Source organism: Argopecten irradians, chromosome 4 (assembly GCF_041381155.1).
Source record: "Argopecten irradians isolate NY chromosome 4, Ai_NY, whole genome shotgun sequence".
NCBI lineage: Eukaryota > Metazoa > Mollusca > Bivalvia > Pectinida > Pectinidae > Argopecten > Argopecten irradians.
Window position 1 is genome coordinate 16,021,409 of NC_091137.1, and position 27,774 is coordinate 16,049,182.

A 27,774-nucleotide genomic window follows, 5' to 3' on the forward strand; every position below is an offset into this window, starting at 1 on the left:
GTCTTTAATATGTTTAAAAAAGGAAGAGGAAAATGAGAGATGAGCATTTCGGTTGGATAATTGCTTAATGTTAAGTCATAACTACTTTTGAAAATACAAATTTGGTCAAATATAATTTGGTGTCACGTCAAATTCATTTGCTAAACGATGTTATCAAATTTTTAATTTTATGGAGACAGCTTTCTTTATCTCATCCAAGTTCATTTTTATTTTTGACAAGTCCTTCATGTATAAGATTTAGTTGTGAACTTTAAACAAATTACAAAAGTAAGGAGTACGACATGATTACGTCAATACAAACAGAACGGAATGCGAAACATGATATAGGTGTTATATCTTTGACGGCTTTGAAGAAAATTTAAAAGAAATGTATGATCTACAGTGTCCTTAGATATGGTAGTTTTTCAGTTTTGTGGTATTCAATCTTAATTTGGAACGTGTGTATGATAATTATGTTAATAAGGACATTTAAGTTTGTTGTATACCAAGGTTGAAATTGCAACGTTTTGTCCGAAGAGCATAATTTTCCATTGGATATTGTACTGGTTTCTTACTGACCTAGAAAAAGTAACAAAACAAAAATAATGTTCAATTTTTAATTTGTTATCATTTAACCACACGTTTATCAGCACTGATAGAAAATTTCAGCCACAAATAGTAGTACATACTGTTCAAATATGGCTTGATGTATTGGCTCCATATGTAAGGTTCTACGAGCTGTGAATTACAAGCTCTATGTGTTAGACCCACTTCTATGAAGCATGTCCTTCTGTTTTTTGTCTATGACTTCACAACCCCCACCCCCCACCCCCCACCCCACCCCCCCACCCAAAAAAAAAATAAGAATAATGCTTATTACATAGATACCATAACGTTTGTGTGGTAGTAGGGTCCCCATGCCAGTAGTGATGGGACGTATTTCTATGTGATCTTCCCGCTGAAATGACGTTAGCGCGGGATATCATCTTTTATCGTCATCAATCGCACATAGAAACAATATAGTCCCCCTCCTATGTGTTCGACATTGGTCGTCTGTACTGCTGTAAAGTAATTAGAATTATGTCCCTTCGTCCAAAGTGAAGATAGTGGGAAATGCAATAAAATACGAAAATGTTGAACGGGTATCAGGGTTATCCTCTTGTTTACAGTATAATACGGTTGTATACAGTGTATCATTCCAATATTTCCGAGGTTTTACTGCATTAAGAATTTGGTTTGTAAAGTCATTTGCAAGAAACTGATATAGGGGTAGATATCCTATATGTCGTATGCTAGAAATGTATTTCAGTATCTTCCCTTTCTTAGGGCCAATCAATTGATACTCATATTAGAAATAAAAACACAAATGATAATGAAACAAGATATGAACACAGACTTCATACAAAGTCCTCTGTCACAGTCAATCTTACCTGTTTTACGTTTACAACTGAGTGGTGTATCTGAGCGTCGAGAAAGAGAAACCCAATATTTAAAGTAAGTATAAAGACATACAAATCTAGCGAATTTTCAAGTTAGCTGAGCGGATTTGTGCACAAATACATAAGAAATGTGCTATTTTGATTACAATAATGAAACTTAGTATGCTTCTAGATAAATATATTATATGTAAATTAAGATTAGGAGCCACCTGAAATCATGTCTTTTTTAGCGTAAGGCGCCATTCAAGATGGCCGCCATTCAGAATTTTCGCTAAAATAGACAAATCGATATAGGATTGTAAAATATCAGTTAAATGCTAAAAAGAGGTTCCAAAATGCAGGAAATCATGCGTGTGGTATGATAGATTCCAAAGATTAATATTCAATACCACCAGGATTCAAAATGGCCGCCAAAAGGGTAAAATTAATTGCTTTTCCCAAAATCAGTGTCCAATTTTCAACATAACCTTTTTTTTCCAATTCTTTGGTGGCTTATTGTGTTCAACAATAGGCAGCAATATTTCAAATATTGGACGCACTTCCGGTTTTGCCATAGTCAAAACGGACGCTATATACTGAATTTCCGCCAAAACTTTAAAATACCATACGGATCTTTTACATAGAAAAATGTCGTCTAGGGTGTGCACGTGATAAATATTTGCTTGCTATTCAACTCACTACCAAGAATCCAAAATTACAAGTTTCCCACGCAACAGAATAGTGTTTCACCAAAGCGTAGAAGTAAATTTGATGTTTTATTGTATCATATTTTGTCCTGTATTTCGCGCACAGTAAAAGCGTGTATGTCATATCATATTTGAAAATTGTGATTTTTGTCATATATTCAAAGAAATGTATATCTAAACGAGAGGCAGAGATAAAACTGGATTCAGTTCATAAAATTATCGCAGATTTCAATGATTAGGTGACTTTTTCTTGTTGAATGTTACTGTCATAACTAAATTTTCTAAAATACGCATGCGAAAACGCTACAGACTAGTATAACTGTGCGTATATTGAACACTTAAAAATATACAAAACAGTTGATATTAGTTCTTAAAATGTAATTTCTTCAGTCGAAAGTCATATCCGTGACAATAGTACCAACCTGACATCAAATTAAATACGACGTTCCGTAGGAACGAAACCGATTCGTCTAGTAGGATTCGATTTAGGGTTTCAAGTTCTAAGACGCCTATCCGTCATGTTAAATAAAATTTGTTCTTAAAATGTGATTGGTTCACAGCAAATCCTTGGTTCATAAGAGTATAATTTAACCAGAATGTTCCCAAAACTTTAATTTCGCTGTTCACAGATAAGCGTTGAACTATTTTCAGTTGGCTATATAATAAGAATAGGGTGAATAACAATGCTAAAGTTGAAATGAATTTATTCTTCATACACTGATATACTTAAAAATTACTTTTTCTATTATTTTACTGAACCAAGAGGTGATAGAGATGGTACGATAGTTGGAAATATCATTTATATCACCTTTCCCTTTGTATATGGCATTAATGTTAGCAGCTTTCCATGGCCAGGGAATACAGCCGGTTTCCATAGTTTTATTGCAGAGAATGGTAAGAGGAATAGAAATAGAGGGTGTCAATAGTTTTATGAATTTTGGGACAATACCATCAGGTCCCGCAGGTTTCTTTTCATTAAGATTAGAAAGCTGATCTTTGATATCCTGTTCAGTAAATACAATATTGTCAATCTTAAAACTCGGGAGGAGGGGGAAGAGGATCAAGATCATTAGAAGAAGTGGAGATTGAAGAGAAGTATGTATTTAGGTGTTCCGCTTTTTCAAAAGGATGTTGGAGAAAAGACTCATTTTGTTTTAGAGGGGGGATAGACGTTTGCTTATAAACAATTTTTAACAAAGATTTAGCAATTTTCCACCATTTATCTGGAGACAAGCTATTATTATTTAACGATGATTCAAGTTTCATGAAATAATTCTGTTTTGTTTCTCTAATTAGGATAATAGTTTAATTTCGAACTAATCTGTACCTTTCCCATTGAGTAGAAGAATTTGAATTAATAGTTTTTTTGTGGATGCGGTTCCTCTGTCTAATTTTTAATCTAATCGTGTTTGTAAACCAAGGCTTATCATTCGGTCGCACTGTAACTATTTTTTGTGGTACATGGTCATTTATTTGTCTGTTAATTGTTTCAACTAGAATATTATTAAATTCGTTTACATCATAATTTTGTGAGATATATATCTTGTCAATATTACTAATATTACCATTAATCCTATCAATATCAGCACCATCATATTCATATATCGTTTTCTTATATGCAGTTTGTCTATATACTGAATATGATATACAAAAGTTAATAAGACAATGATCACTGCAAATTGGAGCAAGAACATTTGTATCCCTTATAAGATGATTGTTGTTAGATAGAACAATGTCAATAGAAGAAGAAGAGGTAGGAGTAATGCGAGTGGGTTCTTTAATAAAACTGTTTAGATTATGTTTTGTAAGTAAACGGCCTAGATGAGAGTGTGGCTGAAGGTTTGACATATCAACATTTACATCACCAGTTATAACTACATCAGTAATATTATCATCAAAGACAATATCGAACATGTCATCTAATTTTCGCCAGTATTCTACATTAGATTCTGGTCTATATATACACGCTAGTAAGAACTTATGGCTATCTACTGAAACTTCTAACCAAATAATTTCAATATTGTTAGACTCCAAATCTCTTCTTCGCTTACAGATTACAGTATCACAGTCACTACATGTTCTAAGCACGGGTTTATGTCCTGCACTCGTTACCTTGTGGAGGGTAATAACACCCAGCTCTTCTTAGCGAGAAATGTGTGATGTCGCCGAGATTTCATTATAAGTTTCCCTGGGATAGGGACCTTCAGAGATGTACCATTTAAAGTATACACTATCTTCTGTTACAGACAAAACAGTACTGGATTTACGGGAGTTTTACGATCCGACCAGTGGAGAATGATATCTAAAGTCGGAAATTAAACTTGTTGCTGTGGACTGGGAAACTCACCGTTCAAAGAAACTTCCGAAACACTTTTTTTATAAAAATTCTCATTGGCTTCGTACCAATATCAGTTTTCGTGCACACTTTTTGCCAACAAGATATGCATACTCCGTGACTTCTTTTTCTTCTGAAGTTTGTCCTAGAAGAGATTTCAGACTTCCGAAAGACATCATTTGTCCACGAAACAATACAGATACATCGTCAACCTCATCCACCCCATGTTTTCTATCAACGTCCTCTGAAAAGTTGAATATGGAATCTGCTTAAAATCTCGATTCTTTCGACGCATTACTATTTATCTGTTGTTGCTTAACTACAATGAAACGCAGGTAAACGCATAGCGTAGAAAATGCCAAAAACATTCAACGTAGATCTTGAAAATTTAGACAGACTATCCTCTCACAATATCTTATCGTTTGCGCGTAATCAGATTATAAGAAATTTAAAGATTACTTACTGACGTTGTCGGTGGCCAGTCTACTATATTCAGATATATCCAGCTTTGGTAAACAGTTCGCTACAAGATGCCAAGTATACGTCTCCGGACACAAAAGAGAGGACGGAGTAAAATGAGTCTGGGAACATATAGAAATCACAGGTAGAAACATACAGCTTAATTTGTAACTAGTTATCAACTTCATAATATATACCTAATAATATACATTATGATCATGACTTTCTGCACCCGAAGAGAGCGCCACATACACCACGTGATCTGATCCAGATTAACCAGCTCATTTGGTGTTTGGTAGATATATATAAATGTATCTGTCTGTGATGTCTTTGTTAACCAATAGAAACATACAGTCTAAATAACGTTTACTAAATAACGAAAGCCATAAAATGGAACTAGAAATGGCGATAAATCATGGTGAAAATGTAAAATTACGAAAATTAAAAGTCACGTTTTCAAACGTTATCCGTGATGAATAGATTAATACCACAGAAAATTACAGTCATTATACTTTAAGTATTCAATGATAAAAACATTTGATTATAGGAAAAGGAAATATTTAGTATAGAATGTTTCTACAATGTTCTTTATATATGAGCTGTATAAAAGTAACGTACCTTGTACTCGAGTTTGGAACACGAGTGTACATAGTAGCCGAGGTAGTAATACCTAAGGTTTGGGAGTGATTTGTTCAGCTTCCGAACTAAAGCAATTTCTCTGTAAAATTATAGAAATACATTTGTACTTACTTTCATAGTGCAGTACTATATACAATCGTGATTTAGCAAAAATATTTTTTTCTTTTTTCTTCATTTAAGCTTTGAAGTCACTATTTTTTAATTTCATCGGGGTATGAAAGAAATCAATGTTTCTATTGTGACGTCACGATAACGTCGGGTTTCCTCGCCATTCTCGGAACATTTTTTCATCGTGGAATGAAAAAAGTAAATAGGCCAATCAGAAAGCCAGAAACAAAGAGAAAATAAATATTCTCATTTTAACTCAAAATGAAAATATTCAATAAAACAAAATGTCACATGTAGCAGCCTGTGGAATTCATTTAAAGATTCCAAAAGTTGTGTGATATAGGTTTCGTTATCATTCAAAACTTAATTAACATAATAGTAGTCAAATGATATTATTTACTGAAGAGTGTATAACGCTTACAAATAATGGACTCCGTAGATATAAAGTAAAGCATAGGTTTGAAGCAATATTCCATGTGATAACTTTAGCTATGCCATTTATTTACAGATGCTATCCAACCATGGTCTGTTTCTGAGCACCACCACGTTATTTGCAAATCATTGCCTTATTATCTGACGTAAAGTAAGTAAAATATGATTTATACCTCAGAGCTGTGTAGGTCCCTATAGACAGAAACCTGTACTCTGGGAGGTAGTACAGGTAGGACGCTTGGACACAGAGAGGCAGTATGTCTAGGACCCCTACAGCGACCAGGGTCCCGTCCAGGATGTAATGTTGGTGAAACGTTCCGTATCCCAGCGGGGGTCTGTCAAGGTCGCTAGCGTCCTGTGAAAAGATCAGTGGGTAGAAATATTCTACAAAAAAGTTGGACTAACTGTTTTAGGATATGTACCTGAAAAATAGCATTAAGGTGCATTTGATATTAAGATTAAATCTGAGCAAGTTATCTGTATTGCATATAACGCCAATAAGCGCCCGCGCCGTCTTCTATTTTATCCTTCAATTTCACTTACTTTGAATTGAATGCAGATAGAAAGTCAAAGTAAGAAACTTTGTTGGTTTTCTTACCGAATTCTTGGGCAAATTGATTAATGCTTACTTTGTAGAATACTTTTATGAATGGCAAGTTCAAATTTGTTTCTATTAAATGCCCGTTGAGTTGCGTCATGTGTGCTTATTTGGTCGAATAATGTACTAACACTCTGATACGTGTAGCGTTATACCTTAAGTGGTGAATGCACTAGGAATCTGAGCCAGTCATCTCTTCCTGATTCGGCTCGTGTATAATTATGAATCTCAGTTCGATATTGCTGAAAAATTGCGGCCGATTCCTTCTCCGTCTCGATGAAGTCTTCACTTTCCGATGTCGGTCGGATCAGTCGTATCTGGAAGAGTTACGACAAGCGCGTACTTGGTACGTCTCGTGCTTTGGTCAAGAAAAGTGACTTATTTCACCATAAAACTATAAATATCTTTATCATTAATATAAAATATGTTCTCGCATCGGAGTTCCCTCCCCTTATTCTCTTATAAACTTGGCCATGTAAAATGTTTAATGTTAACTTTATGTATTTACCAGGGTCTGCACACAACACTATGGTAATTAACCACGATGAAATGGAATTAAAATCGAAATATATAAATACATTTTTAAAATCGGTGTAGAAGACATTCACAAAACCTATCGTTACATCCTATGATAAAGTATGTTAAAATTAACCTAACTACAAAACAACTTTTACCTCAAACTTGTGAGCACGCGTTTGAGCTTTATCAGGTTCATCTATAAAGTCTTCCAGTTTTTTCTGAAAAGAAGATGATTACAATGTCTTGTGAGACATTTCTTCAGGATGGAGTATTGCTTTTTTCCTGAAAAATGTTGTATTATCGTGTAGGACAACTATGTAAATCACATTCAAAACATTGATTATGCTGCCACATTTCAAGGACACATCCCAAAGAGAATCTCCAAAATTATAATAGAAGTGTTTCTAGCAGGGGTATTGAACGATGGACATCCGTCATATGAGCCTTAAAACTTTTGACAATTTTATACATTTTGTTTTTGTAACATGAACTTGCATTCTGTATTTAGACGACGTTATGTCTGAACGTAGAAGACAGACCTTTCCTTTAGAGCGCACTGGTGCCTTGGTATCCCCAAGACTGACACTATCCACTGATGACCTGTCAGGTACCACGCCTCCCTCTACCGTAGACGTTCTCTGCTGATCCCGTTGTCGTTTCTTCTCTGACCGACGGAACTTAGCTTTCCTCATTAGAGGTTTGGAAGGATCAGCACCAACGCCTGATTGGGAAATATATATATTCGAAGACTACGAATGGACATAAACGTCTATTGAAACAATATGATAAGAGTATATTTGTACGTATATTGCACAATGTATTTGACAATTTGAAATAAATACAACTATAACTGTATTCAGATACAACTACATAACAACCATATTCTTAATAAAAAAAATCATTGAAGGAAAACTTTTGGAACTTTCTTAGTATTGTTAAACGATACATATAACAGTATAACAATTATCAGACTTCGATAAATCAGTCATCTTGTGGTTTACAAAATAGATTGATGTCCAACGTATTCATATTTCTGTAAAAGTAACATCATTCGATTGGGAACAATACCTGCTTTGGGAGGTGGTTTAGTTATGTGAGTTGGCTCCGAGATTGTTTTATCCGAAGGACCGCCTCCTACTTCTGCCTGTAGTTTATGTTTGTCCTCTTTAGGTTTTACGGATGGTCTTTTTCTATGTCCATAAATAAGGTATTTATTCATTTGCTTCAGTACCTTTTTATGAGATTTGCTTAGTTTGAAGTCCATGGCGTCCAGCCTAATGGTGTACGGTGGGCAACACGTTTTGTCCATGGTTGGTTTATAGAGGGACTGTCCACGTCTGGCAATTGTTAACGAAACGCACATTACTACTGGTAGGAGTTCAATCGTCAATGACGATATATCAATTCTGTACTTTGTATTTAAGATAATAATAGCATTATTCGCAATCCCAATCCCCCTTTTAACATCATTGTCATCTTCAATATATCTTTTTATGATATTACTGTTCATCAACATCTCTGGCCACCACAGTCATCAAATTAGTATTTTCATAGTTTAGCAGCTATTGTCGCTTTGATCATTATTTTGATACTTTACATGAGTAAATGTACCCTTTGATGTAGTCGGTATAAATAGGTAACGTTTGAGTGATACCGATAAAAATAAAATAGATAAATCTGTTTTTGAAACACTTACTTGAAAAAATTAGAGGAATTATTTTACAAGTTTAGATCTACAAAAATAACAAAAAGCGGTTTTTTTAGTTACGTAATCATTTTTTGAAGATTAAGATTTAGCTCTCAATTTCAAACTAAAAATATTGTACTTACCTTCTCCAACCTCTATCGATCAGGTCTTGGTAATCAGTAACGTTTAGGGATTCGGACCACATTCCTTCAACAAAAATAAAGCATAGGTAATGTTTGTTTCCAAATAACAACAAACAGAATATTTCCTACACATTTGAAGATCAATTTATTCCCGGAGTCCTAACACGTAGAATACAGTACCGTGTGATCTGCTGCTGGTGTTGTTACAATAGGTACATCTTTGTTCCTCAGCCAACCCAGTGTATTCCACTATACTGGTAAAGGTGTCGTCCATAGTAGTAGCTGTTTGACTGTCTGTCTGTCTGACTGTCTGTCTGTCTGTATCACGATAAGTAAGTTGCTAGTTGTAGAGCGTCGATCGTTTGTATATTTATACATGAATACTTGAAAGAGACGGAAGCCTATATTTGTATCTAATACCATCCGCTAGATATAATACACATTGTTCATTTCCTTTCCGGATATCTAAACAGTTTAAACATAAGGCACGTTTCCATACATGTAAATAAAAACATCAAATAAATCGGAACTTTACATTTGATCATAAATCATGAATTTACTTCATGTTTGAACTAAACCGTCTAAGAAATCTTCCTCATAGACTCTCCTGTGTTATCAGAAAGATAGACATTTCGCTAGAAATTCTAAGAGTGGAAGTAAGTCACAAAATTCCAATGGACATACAAGCACCATGCCGAGCATATTGTATAGGAACGTATTCAAGGTGCATGCATGGTAAAATCTGAACTAGTCTATATAAGTTCTGGATGTGTTAAGTGGCGATGGAAATTTCTGAAGATGTATGCTACGTAGTGTTTCGGCTAAAAAGACACTAGGAATACAACTAATATAAGTCTGAAAAACATATGTACAGTGAGTACATTTATTCGAATGAAATGGGATTGCATATATAATTATCACATAAACCGCCCGATATCCAGTGACTTCAACCATGTAATATCTGCATATGTCAGTAGAGTTATATATTCTGGAGGGCATTTCATTGAGTAGAAACTAATAGGAGATTTCAGAAAAGATGGCGATGACGTCACACAAAGGTTCCGGGCGCTCAAAGGTACAACTCTGTATATCTGTACACATTAACATGGTGGGAACACAGCCGCTTCGATTACATTTTATTGTAATAAATAGTACGACCATCCGAGAATTGTTACTTTATCTTAATTTCAAAAGGTGTAAATAAAAATATGTAACAATAATATACAGATATAAATATATGGTATGCATATATTTTACGATGTTTATACTCCATTTTCGGCCGCCACGAGAAAAACACGGTCGCCATTATGTGTAAACATTGACAGAATATTGCAAATATCAGCTTGAAATTACAAATTAAATTCCAAGTTCCGCAAATATAGTACTGAAATTTTAATAAGCGATCACTGTTTTCTTAGTCTTACTTTGTAAAACACCTTAAGATGTGTGATTGTCACCAAATTAAAGTTTGCTTTCGTAGATCACCCCAAGCGCACGGCAGCCATTACGTACAGTACTGCCGAGATCTCGAATTTCGCCCTTTTTTAGAGTCACAAAATTACGTATTCTAGATAATTTGTTCGTCAGAAATTTTGGATTTTAGCTCATGACATACAAATTAATATCACTTCAATTTGAGACTTCACTAGCAGTCCATGGAATAAAAGCGACTGACATTAAAAAATAAACTCTACAGCATTAAAACTGAACGATTTCACCATTTTAATTTTCGAGATCTCGGCAGCCATACGTTTACGTAAACATGTACATTGCGAAGATCTGCATATAAGTGTAACACAGTGGTTTATAGCATTCCTTTAAAGGAAGATATACACGGAAAAGAACGAAATATATATTTTTTACAAGTACTTATTGAGATATGTGTTGGTATTACGTATTTATATTTTAAATTCCCAACTACTGAGACTTCATGCACGAGCGGCCGTGGTCTGCAATGTGGTTCACATTTCGTTATATTTATAGTATTGTGAACAAGTTTTCTGTATACAGAAACGTTAAACATAAAATCAATGATCTATTCATACTTTTCACAACAGATTTCACTGTGAAAAAAACGGTACTGTGACGGCCGACACGCTTGGCAGTGACATAACTTTGTCAGACGTCTATTGTGACGTACAGACTTTACATAGTGACATGACGTCAGGATTTGAAAACATCATGACAGAAGCTCGGCCTCCGCTAGAGTTTTTGCAATGCTGAGATTCTTGGAAATGTAGGGTTATGAAGTTATTTGATTGTTTGTGTCTTACATTTGTATTCATATCATGCGATTTGTTATGAAACTCGTCACGGATGTTTAATTTTCGGTCGCCTATAAACTTCTAGGTCTCGTTAAATGCATGTATAATGAACACTGATCTTATATATGTATTCTAAGTGTTAATATAGTACTTTAAGTCTACTCTAAGATGATATGGGACTTTTATGGTTTCTGCGAATACATAATCCTCTTGAATATTTTAGCTGTCAGAATTACTTCCCTTTGTGCACAAACCCTCTCACCTATTCCACCTTATATTCCTTTGTAAGTATTGATTTGTGTAAATATTTGCTACAGTAATGTACAAACAACATGCAAAAAATGTTCTTTGTTTCTTTAACACAATTAGAGGATGAGATTCCATGTCACTAAACTCCACAAACAAGCATTTCGCATCACCATTTTCCTCGATTTTATTTTATTTTTTCATTAAAATAACGAACACTTTTATAATAGTATGAAGGTTTTGGATATCCTTCTTACGTAAAACATTAAACCAGACATTCAACGTCGACTAGATAAACAAAAAGTTACTTTCTACTACGATGTATTTAAAAGCAAACAAATGACAATAGCAATTAATGGTGGCAGTATAACGGTTATCCGGTTAACACACATTTCGTGTCAAGTTTTACTATAAGGTATATTGCAGAAACTAACTCCCAAATTATCCTTTAGTAAGGACTTGGCCTTTTGAGGTTTTAGGAAGACTAAAACTTCCACTGCAAAGGATAACAACTCATTATGCCAATATCAAATTGCTATCATTTGTCTAGTCGGCCTGTTTTCCTCTACATTTTGACCTAGATAGAGAAAATATTATGTTAACAATCCTTGTTTACCTAGTGTTAAACTAGAGTTTCGATACCTGGACATGTCACCTAAATTGATAAATAGACGACAGTTATTACCTGTCACATGATAATGGGTTTGTGGTGTAGGCCTTAATTAGATTTATATTTTTGTCATAGCTTAAATGGGTGATGGTAGCCTATATATTATCCAAAAGTTTTGTGAAACAGGATGTAATTTTAAAGTGTTGGGCATCATCACAAACAGTGTGGTGTGGTCGTTGATCAAATTATTTACTGATGTTTATCTTCTTTTCATTATGGTTCGTTTCCTCTATTCTCTACATCAGATACTACGTGTAGTTGGGGAGGAGAAAAAGGTTCCCATGGGTCTTTCTAGCAGTTTTCCGAAACTTGTTTTATTAAGGACCGGTATTATGTCTAGTTTAATTTTATACTTGATGCCATTGACAACTGATGTCCCATGGGGTATTCCGCAGCCATCTTGGATTTCAGTTATCAAAAATGGCCAAACTCATACATACGCATATGCGCGCGTAGAGAACCAGACAACACACAGTGGCAAATCAACACATTTTTTTATATGATTGAAACACGTTGAATACGGTACAAATCACAATAAAGACGTTACGTCTTCTCAGTTTTGTGAAATGGCGCGAAAATAATGAAATTTTCAGCTTTTTTTACTAAAAAAAGTCAATTTTCAACGCAAGAATAATGATTTATGGACAGAACACTAAAAAGAAATGGATAATTACGGTTATCACTGCCTGATTCATGGATAAAACATGTAAACTGGGCTTTGGATGTTTACTGGCTCTGGGAATATGTATATTTTGCAATTATGTTATTTTTCCCTATGGATGGTAGAGTTGGAATGTCCATCTCGTTTCTTCTTCTAAAAACCATAATTCTGTCCTTTTACAAAGCACAGATAAGTAGACAAGAGTCAGTTCAATTCAAAATAACTGTTACTATGTGTTTTGCCAGAATCATTTGGTGGGGGATCCCTCTTTTCCCCACCTTACTCATGCGATCTATCTTTTTATAATACACATATGTTTACTACACAAAGGTTAGTTCAATTCGAAATGACTGTTACAAGATATTTTGTCCATCATTTTTTGTTTTTTGAAAATTATGTTATTATGTCTTTCTAAGTGGAAAAAGGCGGATAATTTCAATATTTTCCCGCCATTTCACAAAACTGAGAACACATAACGTCATTATTGTGATTTCATCGTATTCAACATGTCTCAGTCATATTAAAATGTGTTTTTGCTCTGTGTTGACTGGTTCTCTATATATGCGAATGTGTAATTTTGGCCCTTTTTGATAACTGAAACCCAAAGTGGCTGCCATATGACCCCCATGGGCCATTAGATGTCAATGGCAACAAGCATAAAATGAAACTAGACCTCATACCGGTCATAAAAAACATGTTTCGAAAAACTGCCAGAGGGGTACATGGGAATCTACTGTAAACTGGAATACTGTAAACGCGGAAACTTACGCGGAGGGGGGAAGGGCATTTCCGTTTACTTTGCGAATGTTGCTTGCTCGCAAAATATTTTATGAATGTTTGAACAGTGTAACGTAAGGTCTGAAGGTTTCTCTGTCGCGAAAATAACACCCCTGCAAATGCTTTTTATGCTTGTATATCGTGAAATTAAATACTCCAGAAAATTCTCACATTTACATAATAGATAACTGCTCACTCTATCATCCTTACTTACACCGTAATTATTTCTGTCGTAGAAATATATTTACCCAGCAGACATCTGTAAACGTCATCATCGACAGACCAATTATAGTCATCTAGACAATGTCGTTTCATTACCATACGACAACCCCTAATTGATTACAGGAAACAAAGAGAGTAAGTTGCTTAAAAAGATTGATATACTGGAGGATTCATGCGTAATATAAATGAACGCGATCAAATTGGCACCTTTCCAGTACTATATATCTACATACATGACTTCTTTTATTAGGCACATTCTTCAGCTTTGACAGTCGCTCATTGTAATTGTAATTGATTTCAGGTGTAATATGTTTATTTTTATTAGATTAAGTAATGGGTGCTAACTCTCCAGGCCATGACTAATAGTGCATCTGTCAAACAGATGATGCACATGTCAGCTGTATCACGGATGTAACTTACCACATATCAAATGCACATTAAAGACAATTATACAACCTACATTTTATTGTCACACCATCATAAATTGTTGATGACGAAGTGTAAAATGGCTACAAATATTATAGCTCATGTATTAACAAATGAGAGAATCATTTCATTTTATATGACAATCATTGTGTGTATACTGGCATCTTTTGTACTTTTTTAATAAAACTAATGAGACTAGTGATGCCGTTTTACTAACATTACTAACTAACATTATGCATGAAACGTTTAACTATAAAATAACATAAAATTATTTCACAGCAAACCGATATCCTTTCATAACCTATGGTGACTTTACCTCTGAACAATTTTAAAGTCTGTCTGTTCGGTGACTTATAAACACGATGACAGTCAAAGTACAATGTCGCACGTTTGTATTAGGTAACATATCTTCTGGCTAAACTTAATAACTCTTTAAAAGTTCTTTATTTGCACTCAATCTTAAACTCAACTGTCGAATACATTGATACCCATATCAAGGTAGTTCGTGAATAACGACCACACATAACCCTAATTATATATATATATATATATATATATATATGTATGTATCTACACCTAATTAGCGCTATTATCGTAAAAACATAATGGTATTATAGATAGAACATAGGTCTAACAAAACACACAACGTGTATGATATATATGTAGACATTATAATTTATTACATCAGGCATGCGTTTGAATCTTTATTCACTTACGACAGGACCGACTTACATTTAAATAAGGTAAGCTGTCATCAGCGACAGTCGTATGCTGTATATACAAGAACAATGCTTAATTATTGTAAATGGTATATCACCTGAAACATGAATTTCCTTCTTGCTAATTTACATGAGAGGCTATAGAGCTAGTATCCAACGTCTGTTAGAATCAGTCTTATTACCATACATTACAAGAGAGGCCTACGTGGGTAATGTTTAAAGTTAAAGATTCGTTAGCAAATCTTCGTCTAAATGAGTAGAATATCTGACAATCAGTTTAGAGAAACTATTCAATTTCTACATGGCGTTAAATATTTCTTGATAAATTGAACAAAAAATGTATCATTGAAACAATGAAGTACACATGCGCATAAGCTTTTACGTTCATAGTATGATATTTAACATCATGTGACATTGCATTGCAAAGTCTGTCAGTTTTTAAAGACAAAAACCCACACACGCGTTAATCACCCAGGTCACATGAACTTAATGCATAATACATTCGGAAACAAATGGATATTTCGAAACCGAATATGGCGAAATTCAGATATGCTAATTCGATCCGTATTACATGTAGCATTGCAAAACATTTTGTCAAACGTAAGATAAACATGACTTTAGAAAAAAGAGACTGATATAAACATCTAACAACTTATGGGGAGAAAGACGAAAATATAAAAACAATATAAACGTATAAATGAGCATAACATATTTATATTAATTATTTCAACAATATCAAATATTTCGACTTTATCAATTATTCTTTTATAGTTTGCCTGTTCAGACGCCACGTTGTTTATGATAAATCAAGTGCAATTATAACACTCCAATATCGTATTGGTTTATAATAAGCGTTCAGCTATATAAGGAACGTGTACTAAACCAGCCCTATGTACATTGGTTATTCTAAAGACGTTGCTCCCTATAAGCTAAAGGAAAATGATAACACACACGTTACGATGATGAATGCCTTCAACGAAATCTCAATGTAAAACGTATAAGAGAATATTATGCCCAAACAATCAATGATTTTTTTTCATATTTGAAATATGATATTTGATTATTTTTTTATTCTTTTAGCAATGTTATTTAGTAACACATTATGAAAGCTGTCCGTTGGATAACTTTTTGACACTTAGTATCAAATTCGCATCCCGTTCTTAATTTGCTGAGGAATCAATATCGTCTTGATAGCAGCATAGCCTGTGACAATAAAACATTACTCAGTTATCCATTTAAGGGTCTGACCTGTTTCCATTTAGTAAATCTCACGTCGGATAGTGAGATTAATTACTCGGGGTTGGATGGAGGGACACATGTAGACGAGTGATGAGATTTTCTATGTTTTATCACTATGATCCCATCCTGGAAACAGGTTCTGTTGTACGTAGCCCTACTATATTCTCGTCTCAGATAGAAACATAGGTATGATATATTCTAGATAAGTGTACATGGCCTATCATCGTGTACTTGTTATTATTATATCTTAAATTATGATGATAATGATACAAGCCGAAGTAGAATGTAAACGATTACAAACATTGTGTTACTGAGTACTATTCTAGCATGTTTCCCTAGTAAGTATCCAAAGAAGCATCATTTTAGGAAATATACAATTTTAGCTATTAACGATTCCGTCCTGATTAAACATTGATCGAAAGTGTCGATGTTATTTTGTCTTCCTGTTAGGTATCGCTACAATGTAACGATACAGGTGAATCAGATGTTTCTAAAAATAGCATCATTCATCTACAGCCTCACAATGGATTCGCTCGACTGACGTCCGTCTCGCTACACCACAGGGACCGAGTGACACAGGGAGGAGATTACACCTCTGGCAGACTAGGTAAGTACGAATGTTTACTTTCTTCTCTTTTTTTTTTATATGTAATCAGAAACTATTTAAAGTTGTACAAAATATATGTAAAAAGCATTGTTATCATAATCGTTCAACGTTCTTGTCTAAAACGTTTTGGGGATCTGATTGAAATTCACATTAACGGAATTACCAAAAAACAAATACGTTTAGGCTAAAACCTGTTGCTGCCGTTTTATCACATCATTACCTGATATAAACCAGCATATCAAAAAAATCAACAAATCAAATTAACTACGTAGAATCAATCTAATATGTCAGAAAATTCCAAATATCTTACATATAATTTATATCTTGTGATTGGAATACACGTCAATAATGTTCTTTTAATCACAATCGTAAAATCACAAAAATCATCTACTAAATAAGACGAGAAAACAATCTAGATTATGCATTTAGACATGCACACTAAATTGTTAGTTAGCGACGTTTGGCTCTTGTTCATTTCAATATTAAAACAAAAAAATAAACACTAGAAAATGTATGACTGTGTCGGATATGGAATACATGATTTCAGTGCTTACCATTTGGTAACCTTGACGGAGTTACCGACAGTACCACAGTGTTCGTATTACTTTGTACAGTGTTATCTCAGTGACCTAGATTTACGTAACGAGATGGTATCAACACAACTTTAGTTACAAACAACTATTATTAAAAACCATGTGATGTAAAACGCATTCTATTTCAGATATTTACCATCCTTTCTAACTGAATATATAAACCTCCAGTAGTAGCGATGAAGTGGCCGATACTTGTTCTTTTGCTGGCTTATTTTATCCAAGGTAAGTTAAAAAAACTTGTGTGTGTACTTATATATCACTTACCATCAATGTATGACCGGTGATTTTATTTGTGATTATCAATAAAAACCATGATAATTAAATCGCAGTACATCCAACCACGACATTACTTTGATACGAATGGTTTCTGATTTATACAGTCGACGCCAGCCTGTGTAAGAGACGGGGATGTTATTGTAAGGGCAGTGGTATCCCTAATGGCAAAACCTGCGAATGTCCTTCTGGTTTCCATGGCTACGATTGTGGACTGAAGACACGTAAGTTTATCTTTACAAGATTTACATACTAAGCGTTATTTGTAATGACCAGCGTAGTTATCTTCATTATATGCTGTTTTAATACTCTCTGCCAAAATGCATATCTAATTTCTTGTAATAACTGTCTAAATCATACGTGTTGTATAATGTCACATATAATTAATCAACGGAACTTCTCTAAGATAATTAATCATTTAAGTTTTTTAAATAATTATACTAGAATTTTTCACATTATACCAATTAGCAATGCATATTTATTTTGTAACGATGCTTATGTATATTCTGTTATATTTAAACAGGAAACTTATGTCCAACCAATATTTGTAAAAATGGCGGAGTCTGTTATGACATGGGGAAATGCTATTGTCATGGTGACTTCTATGGAGACCATTGTGAACATTCTATGGGTAAGGCTTTATACCTGTAATTTTCTATATTCTATGAGTAAGGTTCTATACCTATATCGATATATCTCTGTATTATATGGGTAAGGCTTGATACCTACATCTTTTACATGGGGAATGCTCTATAACTTCACTTCTCTGCAATGGATTTGTATGGTTAAAACTATATACAAACATTGTCTATCTTGTATGGATAAGACTGTTTGTCTATATTGTCGACACTCTGTGCATATAACTTTACACCTATATTGACTACATACTGTAAATATTTCGCAATTAGGATTTTATGTTTCAACATCCGATCACAATAAATATTACGCCCTCATTGATTTGAAAAATATGCAGAAGACATCAAAAGTTAATTAATAAATATATATTCATAAATGACTTATTGTCTATACACGTGGTGCGTATGACACGATCACGGCCCTGATATCGTGTATAAGTTTATTAGTGTTACCTGTTGATGTATAGCTTGTCAAGTTCTATATTAGTAATTTACCTGGCTTACTTTCTCGCTCTTAAACTAATACACGTAATCATACTTAGAAATATTTAACAAGGATTTTTTCTATTACGTAGCGAAGTAAACAACTATCCATGCAATATCAGGTTTGAATAATAATGAAAATATATCAATTAATAATAATAATATTTATAGGATATTTTACGTCAATAAAGCGATATAGTATCATCAAAGTAAATTGTGTACGTAGTTTATTTATATTTTACATTTTCAATAAGTACACTTTATTATTACATTCGCTGGCTGTAAAATTATGTCTGGAATGTTACCTAAACTTAATATTGTGAGAAATAGTCAGACCTCCAGGTATATAAACGTATTGTACTTTATCAACTCTTTGAAAAATCTACTTTGAACCACCAATAAAAATGCTAAATAATAAAATATATATAAAAAAAATTCAATTTGTATACATCAACTGTTTTCTAAAAATTTCAATTCTTTATTAAGAGCCCTTGAATTGTGGAATGGACAGTATGCAAGTGGGATTCGCTATACCACAGAATAAGTACAACACTGAAAAACCTGATATCTTCGCTCTACCCAACACGGAATGTAAATTCAAACCAATGTATGAAAATAAGAAACACACTATTTACATGCTGGAGATCAATCTAACAACAACAAGAACAGTTCCCTGTATGGATGTTATCCAAGAAACAAGACATGTGAGTACGATATTGTGTTAATGGCCGAATTATAAAATGATCAACAACCTTGAACTAATTACTGTCAATATGAATCTTTAACTAAAGACTGCTAATATGAATCTTCAACTAAAGACTGTCAATCTAAATCTATAACTAAACACGGTTAAATATCAACATTGAACTAAAGAATCAATATGAATCTATAACTAAAGACTGTCAATATCAATCTGTAACTACAGACTGTCAATATGATACTATAACTACAGACTGTCAATATGAATCTATAAGTAAATACTGTCAATATGAATCTTTGACTAAAGACTGTCAATATGAACCTCAAACTACAGACTGTCAATATAAACCTTGAACCAAAGACTGGCTGTATGAATCTTTAACTACAGACTGTCAATATGAATCTTTAACTACAGACTGTCAATATAAACTTTGAACCAAAGACTGGCTGTATGAACTTTAACTACAGACTGTATCAATATGAATCTTTAACTACAGACTGTCAATATGAACCCTTAACTACAGACTGTCAATATGAATCTTTAACTACAGACTGTCAATATGAATCTATAACTACAGACTGTCAATATGAATCTATAAGTAAATACTGTCAATATGAATCTTTGACTAAAGACTGTCAATATGAACCTCAAACTACAGACTGTCAATATAAACCTTGAACCAATGACTGGCTGTATGAATCTTTAACTACAGACTGTCAATATGAACCTTGAACTACAGACTGTCAATATGAATCTTTAACTACAGACTGTCAATATGAACCTTTAACTACAGACTGTCAATATGAATCTTTAACTACAGACTATCAATATGAACCTTTAACTACAGACTGTCAATATGAATCTTTAACTACAGACTGTCAATATGAATCTTTAACTACAGACTGTCAATATGAATCTTTAACTACAGACTGTCAATATGAACATTTAACTAAAGACTGCCAATATGAATCTTTAACTACAGTTTGTCAATATGAACCTTTAACCACAGTCTGTCAATATGAACGTTTAACTAAAGACTGTCAATATGAATCTTTAACTACATATTGTCAATATGAACCTTGAACTAAAGACTGTCAATATGAATCTTTAACTACAGCCTGTCAATATGAACCTTTAACTAAAGACTGTCAATATGAACCTTTAACTAAAGACTGTCAATATGAATCTTTAACTACAGGCTGTCAATATGCATCTTTAACTACAGACTATCAATATGAACATTTAACTAAAAACTGTCAATATGAATCTTTAACTACAGACTGTCAATATGAACTTTGAACTACAGACTGTCAATATGAATCTTTAACTAAAGACTGTCAATATGAATCTTTAATTACAGCCTGTTAATATGAACCTTTAACTAAAGACTGTCAATATGAATCTTGAAATACAGACTGTCAATATGAACTTTGAACTACAGACTGTTAATATGAATCTTTAACTACAGACTATCAATATGAACCTTTAACTACAGACTGTCAATATGAATCTTTAACTACAGACTGTCAATATGAATCTATAACTACAGACTGACAATATGAATCTTTAACTACAGACTATCAATATGAACCTTTAACTAAAGACTGTCAATATGAATCTTTAACTACAGACTGTTAATATGAACTTTGAACTACAGACTGTCAATATGAATCTTTAACTAAAGACTGTCAATATGAATCTTTAATTACAGCCTGTTAATATGAACCTTTAACTAAAGACTGTCAATATGAATCTTGAAATACAGACTGTCAATATGAACTTTGAACTACAGACTGTTAATATGAATCTTTAACTACAGACTATCAATATGAACCTTTAACTACAGACTGTCAATATGAATCTTTAACTACAGACTGTTAATATGAATCTTTAACTACAGACTATCAATATGAATCTTTAACTACAGACTATCAATATGAACCTTTAACTACAGACTGTCAATATGAATCTTTAACTACAGACTGTCAATATGAATCTATAACTACAGACTGACAATATGAATCTTTAACTACAGACTATCAATATGAACCTTTAACTAAAGACTGTCAATATGAACCTTTAACTACAGTCTGTCAATATGAACCTTTAACTAAAGACTGTCAATATGAACCTTTAACTACAGTCTGTCAATATGAACATTTAACTACAGACTGTCAATATGAATCTTTAACTACAGACTATCAATATGAACCTTTAACTACAGTCTGTCAATATGAACCTTTAACTAAAGACTGTCAATATGAATCTTTAACTAAAGACTGTCAATATGAATCTTTAACTACAGACTATCAATATGAATCTTGAACTACAGACTATCAATATGAATCTTTAAAGACTGTCAATATGAATCTTTAACTAGGAACAGTCAATATAAATCTTTAACTTAAGAGTTTTAATATGAATCTTTAAATAACCACGGTAAATATCAACCTTCAACTAATGACTGTAAATATGTGTCTACAATTAAACACAGTTAATATGAATCTTGACCTAATGACTGTCAGTATAAACATATAACTAAAGACTGAATCTTGAACTTATGACTGTAAATATGAATCTATAACTTATGACCGTAAATATGAACATTTAACTAAACATGGCAAATATCAACTTTGTACTTATGACTGTCAGTATTAATCTGTAATTAAACATGGTTAATATCAACTGTGTACTAATGACTGTCAGTATGAATCTATAATTAGACATGGCAAATATCAACTTTGTACTTATGACTGTCAGTGGCAAATATCAACTTTGTACTTATGACTGTCAGTATGAATCTATAATTAAACACGGTTAATATCAACTTTGTACTTATGACTGTCAGTATGAATCTATAATTAAACACGGTTAATATCAACTGTGTACTTATGACTGTCAGTATGAATCTATAATTAAACACGGTTAATATCAACTGTGTACTAATGACTGTCAGTATGAATCTATAATTAAACACGGTTAATATCAACTGTGTACTAATGACTGTCAGTATGAATCTATAATTAAACACGGTTAATATCAACTGTGTACTAATGACTGTCAGTATGAGTCTATAATTAAACACGATTAAATATCAACCTTGGAATGACGACTGTCAATATGAACCTTTAAATAAAGACTGTAAAGATGAACATGTATCGAAACACTGTCAAGAACATTTACTTAAGACTATCAATACGAAACATCTTAACCTAACAACGATCAATGTGAATCTTAAACTAAATGTTGTCAATACGAACCTTAAACTTGTTATATTTTTCAATACGAATTGTTCACGAAAGACTGTCAATGCGAAACTTTTAACAAAATACTGATAATATAAACCTTTCTCTAGTGAATGTCAATACGAACATTACAGTTAAGACTGTCGAAATAAAACTTTACCTTAAGACTTTCAAGATGAATCTTAAACTAAAGCTGCCAATATGAACATTAAACTAGACACTGTCAAAGTGAACATTAAATAAAAACTGTCAAGATGAACATTTCTTTAAATAGACAGTGCATTTATTGTGATGTAAGTAAAATGGAGTAACAACTTCTTGTGATTTGGTTCCTTCGTGTTCTTGGCATTACTCTTTTCAACACCATGTAATCATGCAAGAAACACATAAAGTACCATTGAATGATTTTGGAGGATTTTGATATTAATATCAAAACGCCTAGACAATTTCAATTTAAAAAATATATATGAATTAATCTGAGAAAATTTTGAGAACCTATACCGACATGGTCAGACGCTCTACTAATGAACACTACCTTATACATAATGTGGCTGACAAAACCTATCTTTATCCTTAGGGTGATATGACAACTTACACAATCGATGCGCATGTGCGAACCTTCCCCGGCCTTGAGTCACCTAGAGATTGGACAACAACATTTGAATGTACCTACACATCCATGTAAGTATATCGTCAATGTGAGCACTGCAATTCTTAAAATGGGTGCGAGTTTTGGAAAATAAGAAACAATAGTGTAATGTCGGAAAGAAATGGTGATTACCCAATGGTCAAATATGAGTGTACTCTCATCATAAACCGTTTCGCGGTTTATTCACAGTACACTCAAATTTTTGTGTTATATCTCCATAACATAAACAATTATCGAATGTAATGTCCAAAATAATATTCGACGGATATGTAGTGTATATAAACACACAAAAAATAATAGATTTTATGCATTCACTCTTCTGCGAGCACATATGATATAGTCATATAGATATATGTGAATAGATGATTTTCTGTATACATGCAAACAGAGAATTAATGTGTTAATTACATAGTGAAAAATGTTCTTGAATTCAGCGTGACAATGTCATTCATATCGATTTCTTATCTCGAAATATTTGCAGTCGCATGGTGCAATTGCTAGAATATTTTATTCTTGATTTGGTCAGCACTACTCCGAAAAACGATTACTTTTTTATATACAAGCAATAATACGTAACCGATAATGTAAATCCTTGATGTATTTCAGCGGAACAGCAAGTCAGCGGGATGTCACGGCGGAAGCGTCAGACATTTTGTTCGCATTCACAGATGTCAACGAAACATTGGTAGACCACATTGGGGCCCACGAACCATTCAACATTGCCTTCTTTCTCAGGCCAAATTCATGTAGGCAGTAGTATACATTTATAAAGATTACACACAATTGTGTCATTCTTTCAATCGTTTGACAGGCATGGACAATTAAAATGATAAAATGAAGACATGTAATTTAAAGTTTTGCTGCATGAAATGACATCATTTTTATCATTAAGAGAAAGCATCAACATTATTACTTTTAATATATTGACATGATAGGAAAACATCTTTGAGGCGATTGTTTCCTTTTTTTAGCATATGTTTTATTGTTATGGTGCTGTTATAATGCTCCATATCTGACCATATTGATTCCTTTATATGGGATTTTTAACAGTATGGCATAATATAAGGCCAAAATTAAAATTAGTAAACACGACACGTTTTCCATATGCCGGTTCAAAACGTCATGGATAATGACGTTTTTAACCATATTTTCTCAGTCCTATACCTTTCATAAAGAATGTTGCTAAAGTGATAAAAATTTTCGTCCAGCTGTTTTGAAAAGTAGGCATTTTCACCGTGAAATCCTCTGTAGAATTCTCTTTCTTTATTATCTTTTTACTATATTTCAATGCTGTTGAGTTTTTGTTTGTGGTTCCAGCGTACGCCAATCTGTGGCTGAATAAACTTGTGGTATACAACCAATTGAGCAACACCAAGATGTTCACACTGATTGAGCGTGGGTAAGGTGATACGGCAAACCAACTACATAATATTGTATAAATCAAATATACCTTTTACAATTTTGATTTGACAATTGAATATTAAGAAAAAATCATCGATGAAATATGCCGAAGCAAAGGTGTTTCTACTGATGAACAATATCAACTTCAGTCATCAAATCGTTACGGAGCACTATTTCTTGCTATTTTCATTTCTATTTGAAAAATCTTACAATAATTTACAAACAGGTATTGGTAGTTCATTGTAGTAAACCTGCTGGCCTCCGTCGCATCTTACTGTACGATGACGTCACAGTAGAGAAACTTGACGTCGGGGAAAGCGCTTTTTCGCTTTATTTGGGAACGACCTGGACTTGTTAGTATTTTATATCAACCTCGGAAATGATTTTGACGTCATAGTACATGACGCAGCAGTGCCAGATTTCTGTATTTAGGTATGACCTCGATCTGATGGAATCTCAAATCAACATTGAATGATATCACCATGCTCGGTTTTGAATTTTCTGATGGATATCATGTTGTATAATGACAGCCAATCAGGAGCGCCCAAAATACACAGTCATTTTATCATATGTATAATTGATTTTAATACAATACAGTTTTCTTCTTCAGACGTAGTGACTACATGTCTAAGCGAATGAAGCTTTACCGTGAGGAGGGCCAGATTCCATTCCGGTTTGAAGTGGCCGAAGGTGTGACCGTACCGGCTGTCCAGGTGAAAGTTAGTGGACTGAGGGAAAAGGCCTCCATATATGTAGACTACGAAATCCAGGTGTGCGAAACAACCGTCTGTCCGAGTACGGTAAGTAATGCTGCCTACATTCTAATGACCAACTCGATTGGCCCTCTTCTCAGAAGGCTCCCCAAACGATCTTCCAGACAGAATAGCTTCCACTGCGAATCGAGTAATCGATCGGTTATAGTCTAGAAGAGGGCAATACTGGTTTATCATATCATGGTATGCACAGAGGAAACGTGTACTATTTCACAGCACATCATAACGCAAAATCAAATTAAATGGATAAATAAATTTAAAAAAAATACAGTTGGAGTTTGTGTCTCGCCAGCAAAATGAATTTACTATCAATTATCTTCAAATTTATATCAACTGGTATAAATTATAAATTGCATTTTGAAACGACAATCTACAATAAAGACAAACCCTGAACGTGATCTAATGAGACAATAGTTACACCTTCTCCCTCCGACACTAATATATGACATATTATATGAACCTTTATCTAATGAGACAATGGTTACACCTTCTCCCTCCGACACTAATATATGACATATTATATGAACCTTTATCTAATGAGACAATGGTTACACCTTCTCCCTCCGACACTAATATATGACATATTATATGAACCTTTATCTAATGAGACAATGGTTACACCTTCTCCCTCCGACATAAGATATGACATATTATATGAACCTTTATCTAATGCGACAATAGTTACACCTTCTCCCTCCGACACTAATATATGACATATTATATGAACCTTTATCTAATGAGACAATAGTTACACCTTCTCCCTCCGACACTAATATATGACATATTATATGAACCTTTATCTAATGAGACAATAGTTACACCTTCTCCCTCCGACACTAATATATGACATATTATATGAACCTTTATCTAATGAGACAATGGTTACACCTTCTCCCTCCGACACTAAAATGACATATTATATGAACCTTTATCTAATGAGACAATAGTTACACCTTCTCCCTCCGACACTTATATATGACATATTATATGAACCTTTATCTAATGAGACAATAGTTACACCTTCCCCCTCCGACACTAAGATATGACATATTATATGAACCTTTATCTAATGCGACAATAGTTACACCTTCTCCCTCCGACACTAAAATATGACATATTATATGAACCTTTATCTAATGAGACAATGGTTACACCTTCTCCCTCCGACACTAATATATGACATATTATATGAACCTTTATCTAATGAGACAATGGTTACACCTTCTCCCTCCGACACTAATATATGACATATTATATGAACCTTTATCTAATGAGACAATGGTTACACCTTCTCCCTCCGACACTAATATATGACATATTATATGAACCTTTATCTAATGAGACAATGGTTACACCTTCTCCCTCCGACACTAATATATGACATATTATATGAACCTTTATCTAATGAGACAATGGTTACACCTTCTCCCTCCGACACTAATATATGACATATTATATGAACCTTTATTGTTATTTGCAGGCGGACCCATTCGGTGGACAAACAGCATCAGGGATATTCAATATGCATGGACCCATGGGTAGAAGATAAATGAATGAATTCTTTTCTGATTTTGTAAATGTGTTTAGATATGAGCTTGGTGTTCAGATTACCGTGTCTATATATGTAAGATCATTTACACGAACAACATATTATGTAATTAGAGTCTATTTTATAAAGAACCAAGTCAAAGTGAAGTTTTTACAACACACAAGTTCAAATTGGCTTCTGAGAAACCTTCTGCAATCCAACAAGAGTCGTTATTTAATTAAAACGAAATAAGCGACGTTCAAAATGGAGCAAAATATGTCTCAAATGCTAAATATTAGGCCCAGTGCGCATTCGGCGTTATCACACATAAAAATATCACTGTCATGTCCTTTGTGTGAGATTCGGTAGCAGCAATGGTCTTCATCATATTCTTGTCCGTAATATACTCTTGACAGTTCATATTAAAGTAGTCTACTTTGTAAGGATTAAGGACACATACATTTTATTTATGTAAGTTGCGTGTAAAATCAGCAACAATCTTGTCAATGTTGATTGATTCGATAAAACATTTATGATGGTGTTTTTACAGATACGTTTTGATAAAAACCACTTGTAAGCATATAAATTGTTAATAATGCCGGATGTGTATTGTTATGGAATAAAATATTTTACAATCAA

At 33.5% G+C, this 27,774-nt stretch overlaps 2 protein-coding genes across 2 annotated transcripts; one reads left to right on the plus strand and one right to left on the minus strand.

Annotated features, from left to right (window-relative positions):
• Positions 1-4,492: 4,492 nt before the first annotated feature.
• Positions 4,493-9,298, minus strand: LOC138322122 (arginyl-tRNA--protein transferase 1-like). The gene is made up of 10 exons (XM_069266181.1): positions 9,205-9,298; positions 9,025-9,088; positions 8,263-8,531; positions 7,734-7,915; positions 7,350-7,412; positions 6,831-6,992; positions 6,251-6,432; positions 5,517-5,616; positions 4,903-5,020; positions 4,493-4,683 (listed from the first exon to the last, which is right to left on the minus strand). The coding sequence occupies exons 1-10, from the start codon at positions 9,296-9,298 to the stop codon at positions 4,493-4,495; spliced, it is 1,425 nt and encodes a 474-aa protein (XP_069122282.1).
• A 7,463-nt stretch (positions 9,299-16,761) lies between these two features.
• On the plus strand, positions 16,762-27,774 carry LOC138320750 (gigasin-2-like). Its single transcript, XM_069263932.1, has 10 exons — positions 16,762-16,855; positions 17,577-17,670; positions 17,829-17,945; positions 18,245-18,352; positions 19,326-19,543; positions 23,362-23,465; positions 24,040-24,179; positions 24,751-24,832; positions 25,445-25,634; positions 27,088-27,774. The coding sequence occupies exons 2-10, from the start codon at positions 17,625-17,627 to the stop codon at positions 27,154-27,156; spliced, it is 1,074 nt and encodes a 357-aa protein (XP_069120033.1). The 5' UTR covers positions 16,762-16,855; positions 17,577-17,624; the 3' UTR covers positions 27,157-27,774.